Genomic DNA, 12,198 nt, shown 5'->3' with positions numbered 1-12,198 from the left:
ATGAAGGCACTAGTGCTTTATATCGGTTTGATCTATTAGAAACCCTTATAAGTCTGTGCAAGAGGTTGGATTCATGTAAACTTTCCAATTAAAAACTGAACCACAAATGAAATGATAACACAAAACTTGACAATGAAAATGCACATCTAATTCAAGTACTTACGGCAGTAATCCTCGTCTGAAAAGTCTAGACAATCGTTGAATCCATCACATGTAGCATTTTTGGAAATGCAAATTCCGTTTGAACAATTGATCATGTCGTCATTATTGCAATCTTTGGAACGAAAAAACAAATCGAAAAGAATTACAAAAAATAGGTCTATATTTTTGCTAGGGTACTTAAACTGCAAATATTCGATCATAAAATAAAGGAATTCAAAAGGATTAAATAGTAAATTAGCTGTATAAAAGTAATTTATTCTGTCTCTCTGTGTCTCAATGTCATGTAACATGTAAGTCAATAGACTCAATACTGAAGTAAGGAACATTTAGACAAACCTATTGACTCTTCGACGGACAGTATGACGAAAAATCCACCATGTTCTATGCTCCCATCGCTTTTGAATCTCAACCACACATAAGAACCAAATGTCTTAATAGGATCTGGTAGTTGGTATCCTGTTAATGCATTGGACCGTATTCTCTCAGTGGTGTTCCCTGTAAATCCTTGATAAACGATGAGGGCGTCATACGCTACCTCTACTTCGAAGGTGATGAAGGTGATGACAATGCTGTAGCCAGCTGGAGCGATTGCGTGCCACGTCAGATCAGTGTTGCTGTAGTACTCGAGTGGATAATTGGGGCTGTAGATATTCTCAGTATCTCCCAGGCCCAACACGATTGGCACTGTTTCATTTAAGCGATCTAGAAGGAAAAAATGGACATAAGATAACCTTCTTCTCACAGAAGATCAACAATGCAATGTATTGGAACCAGTGTTTTGGGATGGGAAGCGGCTGATACCCTTACATAAAAAAGCATAATGAATATCTCAAGGAAAGTGCAATGTTCCGATAGTCGCCTTTCCATCCAGAAGATCATTGGATGGACAGAGATGAGGGTGTTGCAACGCAACGGGTATCTGGGATGTTGGTTTATGTTTTTGTTCCTTCAGTCCAATACAGTGGGTTATTGCTTCATGCACGCATACACACATACACACACTCACCCACACGTACCCACGTATCTCATCCCATCGTCACATCTCGCAAAAATCACGGCTATAATATGTTTAAATCTCTAAATATCAGCATTAACTAATTAATGTACGCAAACCCAGTTTATAGTGCCTTCTGTTGAAGTAGGGGGGGGGGGGGGGTGAGGTGTAGGGCCAGTGTTCAAAGTGGATCTTTGGATTTGAGCAGAGTTAAAACAATGAGACATTATTTTGAACTCGATTATAACTTATATGCCAGCCTACGTTTAACCAGACTTTACTACCCGACCTAGATCATGCTTAGTTTAAGTTAAAGCTGATTTGGGAATGTGATTTTTGAAGAAAAACAAATCGGTTTAAAGGGCAGATCAAGACTGGATCTCAATCATGCTCGAGGCCGCTGTTGAAATTATATCAGGAAGCTGTAATGAATGGAGATACCGTCTCGAAAGAATTTTCCGAGGGAAAAATATTCAAGATTTACCTGGCTTAACAAAAAGAAATGTAACCCTCTCCAACCATCATTTCCATCAACAGCTGTCCATATCAATGCACAGTCCCTCTCTGGAATTCCAAATAGTATGAAATGTTACGCAACGCCATCTGCTTCCCTAATTTCTCTATTCACTCTTTTGCAAATATATGCAAGCATCGAGCTTTGAAGCCATGCGTGGCACCGAAAAATTAAGTCATGTTCAGTGAAGATGTATTTAGCTATAACATATAAAATACAGAATCAACAACATAAGACCAATGCAACTTTATATTAGTCATCAAATGCTTTTTCCATTCTCGGATAGCTCTACTGAAGACATGGCCATTTCAACCAGCGAAATCGACCAAGGAAATCGTGAGTTAGAGCAAATGAAAGGTTTTCATCATCATGATTTTCTTATCTAATTATTGACATTTTCCGAAAATTTCCGAAATTTGTACATAGCTAGGAAGGTAGTCTAAAGGTTTATCTTCCTATAGAACTAAATGAAATTGTGTTATATGTTTGCGCATTTATTGATTGAGGGCTAGAAGTTGTCAAGTTATCACCACTATTCACCCCAAATACGGGCACACAAAGCAAAAGCCGCCGTGCTCGCTGGGCTGGGCTGTGTGTGGAAAGGGATGACCTAGTGCTACTAGGGAGCTGTACGGTTTCGGAGGGGGAATAAGGGGATTACGGTAGGGGAAACAAAAGACGCGCGGTGCCACGGATGGCTTCAAAGGGGCCTCTTGGAGGGGATCTCCATTCATTACAGCTTCCTGGTTATATCAAGCTTCAGAATACGGGTCATTGATATGTATTTGGTTGAACCTAATTTACAGGATATAGTCCATTTCATAGAATTGTTCCCGCCTTTTCATCTTGTTTATTAAACAATGCCTTCCAATATATTGTCAATATCGTGTCTCATACCTGGACGTTCTGTGGAAGAGGGAGTCGATGTGGAAGACTGAAACTCGCAAAAGTTTTGGAAGTCCGAGCAGCAATCTCCTCGTGTAGAACACTCTTGATCACAGAAACAGTCACCTCGATTACAGCTTTCTGATAAATCGGTACAGCAGCTTCGTCCACAAGATCCGTTTAAAGGAATTTCTAGAGCAATAATAATGACGATGATGATGATTATTATGTAAATAAAAAATTAAAATAATCTTAATATCATGGCAATCATAATTATTATAGTTATTGTTCTCATTATAACAATGATCCTTAACAAAATCAGTTCTTTCTTTGAACGTTCCACCTTGTATACCTTCTTTAGCTTAGTATAAATGCTATCATTGAATTCTTTCATGCGAAATTGAGAGTATTGTAGTCTACATTTGTAATCGGATTTTGATGTGGGAGATAATTTCAACAACAAATATTTTCACATTTACAGGATTACTAGATATATTCAGGGTGAGGGGGGGGGGGGGGGAGGGGGTAGTGAGCATAATGATTTTTGTTTTGTTTTTGCCCTATGTGAATTTGAAAACCGCACAGACCATTTTTCGCTGAGTGGGGGGGGGGGGGGGGTAGTGTGAGCACTAACTACAACAAATTATATAAAAACCAATTCTTTCAAATATTTTTTGTTTTTAATTTTTTTATAATCTTAATTAAAAAACAAACAAAGTGACCTAATCTCCCATATCTTCTGTGAATTATCTGGGTAATCATTAGGGTAGTTTGGTGCAGTTATCTTGTAACTTTCGCCAATGCTAAGATTGATTCTAACGAATTCAGGTTCAGCTGCTATTACGAAGATAAACGGGAAATGGTATATTCCGTTTTTAAAAGCGAATCACACATTTATATAGTAAGTATCTGCGTAACAAACAAGGATACAGGTTATAGGTTATAGATTATATATATATGTTAGAGAGGGGAAACAAAATACGATTACAAAGCTAAGACAATTCTCTACAAGCTCAGTCACCACCATTTTTGATTTTAATGACGTCATCATAGTGAAAATTTTGATTAAAGGGCACATATCAGAAATTTCTTAATTTGCGTGTTATGCCTATGGAAGGTGAATTTCGTTCACATCATGAATCTACACGACATTGTGTTTTAGCAGTATGTCGCTTATTTTTGCTCTATTTTGTCTCAAATTTTAGTTGGAACAGCCCACCTATACTTGTTCCAAACAAGTATTACATGTCTAGTTATTATTATTATTATTATCAGTGTTATTTTTTTTTTAAATCCCAAAAGGATTCTTATTTCCGTTACAAATGCAAGTTTCGTGATTGGCTACTTTTAATCGTTTATCTTACTCCCTGTCAAGACTTCTTTGATGAATGGCCAAAACTGAGAGACTCTGGCATATATTCCTGGTTTGCCTGGGTCGGCACACCCATCACCCCAGCTGGTCGCTCCTACAAGATGCCATCTACCATCTGATCCTTCACATACCAAGGGACCTCCACTATCTCCCTGCATGGCGATTTTAAGGAGAAACCCGCCAAGGAGAAGGAAAAAAGATAAGATAAGGTGCTGATAGGGAGAAAAATTTAGCAGTATATACTTGCACAATAAGATCCCAAGATGCTTACAAATTTGATGGTTAGAAAAAAAATGAGTTACAATGTAATAGGAATTTCTTTTGGGATATTCCAACCCCGGCATGCGCACTCTATTGCCATAAGGGAGATTCTGGATTTTTAGCACATGTATTGTGTTAGGCTTATGATCATGTACATGATTGCTTACATCAATAGCATGCAATTTTTGTTCCGTCAATTAGTCCTATCTCTGAGGAAAATGTTATGTTCGCAATTACAAAATATTAGATCTTAATCCAGTAAAATATCTGTTAATACTGGCAGAATGAGGGGACACCTCCGGCCCTTGCCTCCCCCATCGAACGTGTTAAAAGCCAAGCGGCATGCCTTAACTTCACAACTTCAAGATTATGCTCCCCATTTTGAGACGATAATTAATCTCCACCCCCTTTCTGTGCTTGACTATGAAATATTTACAATATCGTGCGACTTAAATAACAAAAATTAAAAATCCTGCTTGATCCGTTCTTGTCTGGATTTCTCACCTGACATGTGTCTATTCCCCCTCGTTCATAACCTGCGCAGATCATCTGATTCGAGGTCGCATTCTCATACAGTTCTGCGCATCTATCATTTGTGATCAAATGTACGATTGCTTTCTGCAAAACATCTGCATCGAAACCTGTAAGATATCTCAGGAAGAAGGGAAGTATTATTCAAAACAAATTGTGTTGTCGGGAAATGATCTTACGGTGGGTGGTACTATTTTAGAAATAACAAATCTGCCGTTATTGTTTACATACGAGGTCATTACTGGCAATGATATACAGCTATTAGTAAGATAATTCTCTGTATACATGTAACAAGGTATCGTTATTTCAAAATATCACGAAATATTATCTTGAACATAGTGTATACATAGGTCTATATGCGCGCCAGCCTGGGGTGCTCTCGATCGATAGGAGAGGGGAATGTGAACTTGAAGCTCAGAATCGTTAGTAAATCCAATGAGGGGTAAAAATACACCATTCGGCGCTTAAATCTGTAAATTAAATGAAAAGGTGCTATATAATAAACTGCTATTACTATCACTATTACTATTGGTATCACTGTTGGGCGATTATCATCATTTTTATTATTATTATTTTTAAATAATTTGTTATTGATAATCACTATTATTACTATTATCATTATCCTGATTATTATCATTATTGTTATCATTATCTTTACCATTATCAGTATACCTGAACATGTTATCCTATATAAAGATGTTTTAATAAATAATCAATATATAAATAAACAAATGATATTATAATTTTTGTTATTATTTTCTTAGAATTTTTAATCAATGTTTATTATTAATATCATTATGATTATTATTATTATTATTAAAATTATCATCATTGTTGTTGCTGCTGTTGTGGTCGTAGCTATTGTCATTCACATTTAGGCCCATCTGAATCTGCCACTCATGATATGCTTACCGGCTTCGGTGTTACCCCATCCACTGACGGTGCACCTCTTGTAGTCATTCACCTCGTCCGATGACTCCGCTAGACAGGCTGGCCTTACAAAAGCTGTAAAGTCCACTGGTTGCGATAATTTGATGAGAGCTAAATCCCCATCCGATGTTTGAGTGTCATATCCCAGATAGGGGATAATCTCGGCAGGAGTGATGTTTAGATGATGGTTGGAGGGGGAGGAGAGAAGCAGGTCACCCAATATGATGCGATCCACGGAATATGGAATATCGACCCTGAAAGAGTTTTTTTTCCCAGTATACTTTGATTAGTCTTACTTTCTTCAATTTGTATTGTAAGTTCTCGGACTTCTTTTTCGATGCAATTTCGATGCATATTGTCCCTAAATTCCTAAAGGAAATAGCACCTCAGCCTCATTTTTAAGTGAAAATGTATACAATTGTACTAATAAAAACCCATTTCATGTATATATATATAAAAGTATATGATATGTAGAACAAATATGGTAATTTTTTCCGAGATTGAAATTCTGTTCATTGGATGATACTTACACACAATGTGCAGCTGTGACAACCCATTCAGGACCTATCAAGGTACCGCCGCAGACTTGTCCTCTTTCATGACTGTAAAGATAAACCATCCAGGGGAATTCCCCTTCTTTAGCATCGGCCCCGCCCACCACTCGAGACTGGTCTGGGGTGTATGCTGGACGGGTGCCACAAATGGTGGTGTTTAAGTAATCTGTGTTAAAAAGACAAAAAGATGACAAAGTCACCCGTCACCCGTTTCACTGAAATTTTCAGTTTAAATCTATGCATGTCTTGATCATAAATTTATATTGAGCATAATAGCAACGGAAGGTATAAGCTAAACAGGTATGAGCTAAATCGTCAATTTTTTTAGAATAATGAGCATCTAAAAATAACATTGAGAAATATATTCTATTTCAGCTACATCAAATAGGACGATTGCATGACATGATATATACAAAGAACATTTCGAGGGTTCAGTGACACAAAGACGTAACGCCATATTTTGCCAAAATGAGTCTTTGATATCAAAATGTTCAGAAAAATGTGGGCTTTTCAGGAAACACAAAGACTTAACTCCACCCAACACCCCATTGAAGTCAATGGCTAGTGAAGCCCAAGTGCTCAGTGAGACATAAACCTCTTTTTCTCAAAATGGCCAAAATGGAGTTACATGTACGTCTTTGTGTCACTGACCCCTCGATTTGAAAAAAATGCAGTACACACCCCCTTGTCCTCCTAGGCAAGACCCATCGGTGTCTTGTAGGGAATCCGTGAAGTGAGTACAGTTGATTGGCCATGGTTGTCCAATCGTTTCTTGATAGCGTTGTTCACACGCATCAGTCACATCTATACAGCCTGACAAGCATGGTCTTCTGGTGGGTCCGTTGTGGATGCATTCAGGGAAGAACGTATTACATACCAGCTCCATCATGTCACTGTGGCAACTGATGATGGAGTCCTAAATCATAGGAAACGAACAAGTAAGCGGAAGGAAATCAATTCAAATGATAAGTTATACCGTAGAGGTGCCGTGGTCGAGTGGTTAAGTCGCCGGACTGTCGATCATAAGGTCCGCGGTTCGAGAGCAGCGGCGGCACCACTCTCCTTTGGCAAGACATTGATCTATTTGCCACACTTAACCCAGGTGATGTAAATGGGGACCTGGCAGGAATTAATTATTTTAAGTGCTAGAGCGCAGTAACTTACCAGACCAGCAACCTTATCTAGAGCGTCTTCTCTCGTGTCAGCAAAGGGATTCGGGAAGTAAGTGGAGCTATATGGAACGAGGTTCCTGCACACTGGAGGTACGTCTTCACATGGTGCTGTGTTAATGAAAATAATACCAAATTAGTGACCAATATCGACTTTCCAATACTATAGCACTGTAAAAATAGTTTTATGTCGCTATTGTCCGATCTATGCCAAAAGAGGACGCAACAACCAATAGGGAGAGCCCTTAAACGAAAATGGGTAATCCACAGGCATTAGTAATTGTTGTTGTTCTCTTTTTTGGTTAAAATCGTATGTTTTCATTGTCTATATATGTCATCGTCTGGTATTGTGCTCCTAGAAATAGAAGGAATTAATTAAATGAAATAAATCTGCATTTTATATCTTTGTGGCAAAGAAATTTACATTTGTCTTTATTTCAATTTTGTGTTACACCCGAAATGACATAGTGGATAAATTATATGAAGACACTAGTGCTTTATATTGGTTGGACCTATTAGAAACCCTTATAAGTCTGTGCAAGAGGTTGATTTCATGCAAACTTTCCATTTAAAAACTGAACTACAAATGAAATGATAACACAAAACTTGACAATAAAAATGCACATTTGATTCATTTCATATGATTTATACTTACGGCAGTAATCCTCGTCTGAAAAGTCCAGACAATCGTTAAATCCATCACATGTAGCATTTTTGGAAATGCAAATTCCGTTTGAACAATTGATCATGCCGTCATTATTGCAATCTTCGGAACGAAAAAATAAATCGGAAAATATTACAATAAATAGGTCTATATTTTCGCTAAGGTATTTAAACTGCAAATATTCGATCATAAAATAAAGGAATTCAAAAGGGTTAAATAGTAAATTAGCAGTATAAAGTAGTTTATGCTGTCTCTCTGTGTCTCAATTTCATGTAACATGTAAGTCAATAGACTCAATACTGAAGTAAGGAACATTTAGACAAACCTATTGACTCTTCGACGGACAATATGACGGAAAATCCACCATCTTGTATGATCTCATCGCTTTTGAATCTCAACCACACATAAGAACCAAATGTCTTAATAGGATCTGGTAGTTGGTATCCTGTTAATGCATTGGACCGTATTCTCTCAGCGGTATTCCCTGTAAATCCTTGATAAACGATGAGGGCGTCGTACGCTTCCTCTACTTCGAAGGTGATGAAGGTGATGAGAATGCTGTAGCCAGCTGGAGCGATTGCGTGCCACGTCAGATCAGTGTTGCTGTCGTACTCGAATGGATAATTGGGGCTGGAGATATTCTGAGTATCTCCCAGCCCCAACACGATTGGCACTGTTTCACCGAAGCGATCTAGAAGAAAAATGGACGTAAGTTACCCTTCTTCTCACAGAAGATCAACAATGCAATGTATTGGAACCAGGGTGTGGGCCCGGGTGTGAAATGGGAATCGACTGATACCCTCTCATAACATAATGAATATATCTCAAGGAAAGCGCAAAGTTTTATACTTAAAAGCCACTATCACGGCCGTTTTTATTTTTCTAATTTTTTGTGAGTTTAACATTTTATATCTTCTAGGAACATTAACGTATACATTTTCAGGTAGCCATCAACTAGTTATTGCCAAATCCAGACTCTCATCCACCAACAAATCTTTTACAGTGGCTAGCTCGAAAACGTCCATTTGTTATCAGAAAATAAACATGTCTTGCCACTTTCAAAAGTTCCCTAAACTCATTTTACTTTCCCGTCAATAATATGATGTAATTTAGTTATTGTATAAGTCTATTTATTTTGTGTTTGTCTTCACATTGTGTAATTTAGTAAGAGCTATGTTTTTCCCGTTTTTTAGCGGACCTAAGCAGTCGATATTATTATCAATATTATTAACAGGAAAAATAAGATATCATGGCTTCTCCTTCGTGCACATCTTTGACGCAGTTATGTAGCACAGTGGTTTCAATATGAATAGAGGTAATTAACAAATTCACAATGTCACACAATATTTATCAGTTTCCAGGACATTAGTCATGTATGAATGTCTGGGATAAAATAAAGCCTTAATCATTTTTTTCTAATCTATACCGTTACACGAATATCAAAACTAAGGTTCAAATGCAAAAAGATAGAATGGTAAATGGAATAAAAGATACAAGGTAAAAGATATGAACCTCCTGTTTTAAAGAACAAGAAAAAAAAAGTATAGCAAATCTGTAGCGTACCTATTTGCATGACAGTTTCCACGAAGGGTAGTAACGTTGACACCCTTGCGTACACCCCTGGAAAGCCTGGGTCTGCGCATCCGAAACCAAAGCTTGTTATCCCGGTCAGGTGCCATCTACCATCGGAACCTTCACACACCATAGGACCACCGCTGTCACCCTGGCAAGATGATGAAAGGTGCAATAAGGGAGTTTACAGATAGCACATGGTACAAATGACCCCAAATATCCACAGATCTTTTACACATGGAGAAGTTCCACTTTGAGCATCTTAGAATAATAACTGCCAAATAAGTCCTAGATTTGCTTCATGAATACCTTTTGTTTGCCCTCTTGAAAAGAATACTTTCACCTGCGTTTCTTAGAATGTACCGTTGGTGCATACACTATAAATATGACAGACAAAGAAAGCGGACAAAATATACAGTTCCTCAGGTAGACAAAGGAACATCCCTTCACTGCTATTATGTAAAAATGTGTAGAACAGGTGTCACATGCATATTCACCTTTTTACATAATAGCAGTGAAGGGATGTTCCTTTGTCTACCCGAGGAACTGTATATTTTGTCCGCTTTCTTTGTCCGCGATGTTCATAGTGATAAATGAATAATGTTACATAACTTTCATGAGCGCATATCCAGTATTCATCTCTGTGCTTTTACCTTTTTGGTACAAATGACCTTTATCTGATCATGCTCAGACTGCAACCGTAAACTGGCTTATTAGTAGCAATCGTCTATGTAGAGTCAGAAGGGCGTAACTCTGTGTTGAAGGATATGAGTTAACGCCCTTCTGGCTCTCAGCAGACTGATTCCACTGTTGAAGATCACCATGGTTACGTGTGACTCGGGAATATCATATTTGCATTGGTTTACGACATATCATAGACACATTTCCTTACTGTAAAGCATTTCAATGTATTAATTTCATTTCTTATTTAAAGAATATGGATGAGAAATATCTTCGATACGTCAAATGTCGGTTCGTTTCTGATTTTTGTCGTATTTTTAATTGGAAGTCATAAATACATGTGGAAATGTAAAAAAAAAACCTTTTTTTCTTCTTCAGAGTACAGGAACAAATCATACGACATTCCTCTCATCAACCAATTAATTTCCGACGTAATAGATATATAAATAGGTAGAAAGAGAGAGGGAGAGGGAGAGAGGGAGAGAGAGAGAGAGAGATAGAGAGAGAGAGGGGGAATAGTTCTTACCTGACAAGTATCTATTCCACCCCTTTCGAAGCCAGCGCATATGAGAAACTCCGTGTCATAATCATCAGGGATATCGTATAATTCTTCACAGCGTTCTTTCTCAATCAACCTGACCACTGCTTTCCGTAGATTGTCTGCACCGTCTGAAAGAAAGGGACACATTTTTGCAATATGATGTTTACATTAATATACACAACATGATTAAAAACATTCACGAATGATGTTTACTGATCCAGTTCAATGATTTTCATTATAAAAATTGACTCTCTAATTCTTTCGGGTTTTGAAGTACGGTTAATGTAAACAAAACGTGGACGATTAGATGAACCTTTTTTAATAAACAGACTCCACACCAATTCCGACGGATCGATACTTTTCTATTCGGGGGTAATGCAATCTTTTATTCGGTCTGGTGTCGGTATTTTTGGTGTGACCTGGGTATCATCACCATGATAAAAATAGACTCCAGTTCCTCAAGAATTTTTTTTTTTAAATAGAAAATAGGCAAGAAGAAAAGGAATTAGCGGGGGAGAGAGGCACTTTAACACTTCACTTCAGAAAATGGTTTGTGGTGTGTCTGTTTGTCTGTACGTAAGGCTTCTGATCTATAATATTCATTCAGTATAATTAATTTGAAGACATTATGTACTGTGTATTAAATTATATTGTGTATTTCTGAGGGATGTACAATTTTCGTTACATTTTGATATGTTATGTAAATCAATGAAGATATATGATTTTTGTTTTTTTTTGTGCTGAATTAATGCAATAAAGATGCTACAAAAAAAAGAAGATTTTATTAAAATTCCAGCTCGTCACAAGAAGCAGGATCAAGATAAGTGTATTGCGTAGTTGAGCCTACCATGTTCAGTGTTACCCCAGCCGGTGATGATGCACGTCTTGTAGTCTCTGAGTTCCTCGAGGGTTTCTGAGAGACACGCTGGTCTCACGTACTCACTGAAGGGTACGGGCTGAGAGAGCTTAATCATAGCAATATCTGCATTCAGTGTGTTGTCATCATATTGTGGATGCATGAAGATATTGTCTGGACTTATTGCTAGATGATGCTCGGAACCAATAGAAAGATGAAGGTCACCCATAACAACCGAGTCAAGAAGATCTGATATACCCCTGTGGATTCAAATTAATTATTGTACTATAGGAAGTAATACGCTGTCTTACTTGGAATTTCAGTTTAATAGTGTCTGATACAATAGTTAGCATAACTGCAGCAATCATCATGTCAAATTGTGTACGAGAGAGTATGATACAATGCTCAGAACTTAATCATGCTTGTTAAAAAATTAGGCGTTGTCTGCTGCACTACATTCAATTTAAATTTAAATTCAATTCAAAAGACAGTTATTTTCTTCATAAAATCAA

General features: G+C 37.5%; 1 protein-coding gene across 1 annotated transcript in view; it reads right to left on the bottom strand.

The window, feature by feature from the left end:
* LOC585547 overlaps positions 1–12,198 on the bottom strand; it is a 46,499-nt gene that overhangs the window by 33,834 nt on the left and 467 nt on the right. Inside the window, exons 2-15 of the mRNA XM_030984938.1 lie at positions 11,678–11,946; positions 10,816–10,958; positions 9,600–9,759; positions 8,362–8,727; positions 8,028–8,138; positions 7,368–7,483; positions 6,885–7,119; positions 6,180–6,369; positions 5,632–5,903; positions 4,693–4,829; positions 3,920–4,079; positions 2,568–2,747; positions 499–864; positions 164–274 (exon numbers count right to left, since the gene is read on the bottom strand). Of these exons, the coding sequence (XP_030840798.1) occupies positions 164–274; positions 499–864; positions 2,568–2,747; positions 3,920–4,079; positions 4,693–4,829; positions 5,632–5,903; positions 6,180–6,369; positions 6,885–7,119; positions 7,368–7,483; positions 8,028–8,138; positions 8,362–8,727; positions 9,600–9,759; positions 10,816–10,958; positions 11,678–11,946 (2,816 nt within the window). The remainder of the gene's footprint in view (positions 1–163; positions 275–498; positions 865–2,567; positions 2,748–3,919; positions 4,080–4,692; positions 4,830–5,631; positions 5,904–6,179; positions 6,370–6,884; positions 7,120–7,367; positions 7,484–8,027; positions 8,139–8,361; positions 8,728–9,599; positions 9,760–10,815; positions 10,959–11,677; positions 11,947–12,198) is intronic.

This window comes from Strongylocentrotus purpuratus, unplaced genomic scaffold (genome assembly GCF_000002235.5).
Source record: "Strongylocentrotus purpuratus isolate Spur 01 unplaced genomic scaffold, Spur_5.0 spur5_scaffold_14, whole genome shotgun sequence".
Classification (NCBI taxonomy): domain Eukaryota; kingdom Metazoa; phylum Echinodermata; class Echinoidea; order Camarodonta; family Strongylocentrotidae; genus Strongylocentrotus; species Strongylocentrotus purpuratus.
The sequence above is the reverse complement of the archived record's forward strand: the minus strand, read 5'-3'. Positions and strand labels throughout refer to the sequence as shown.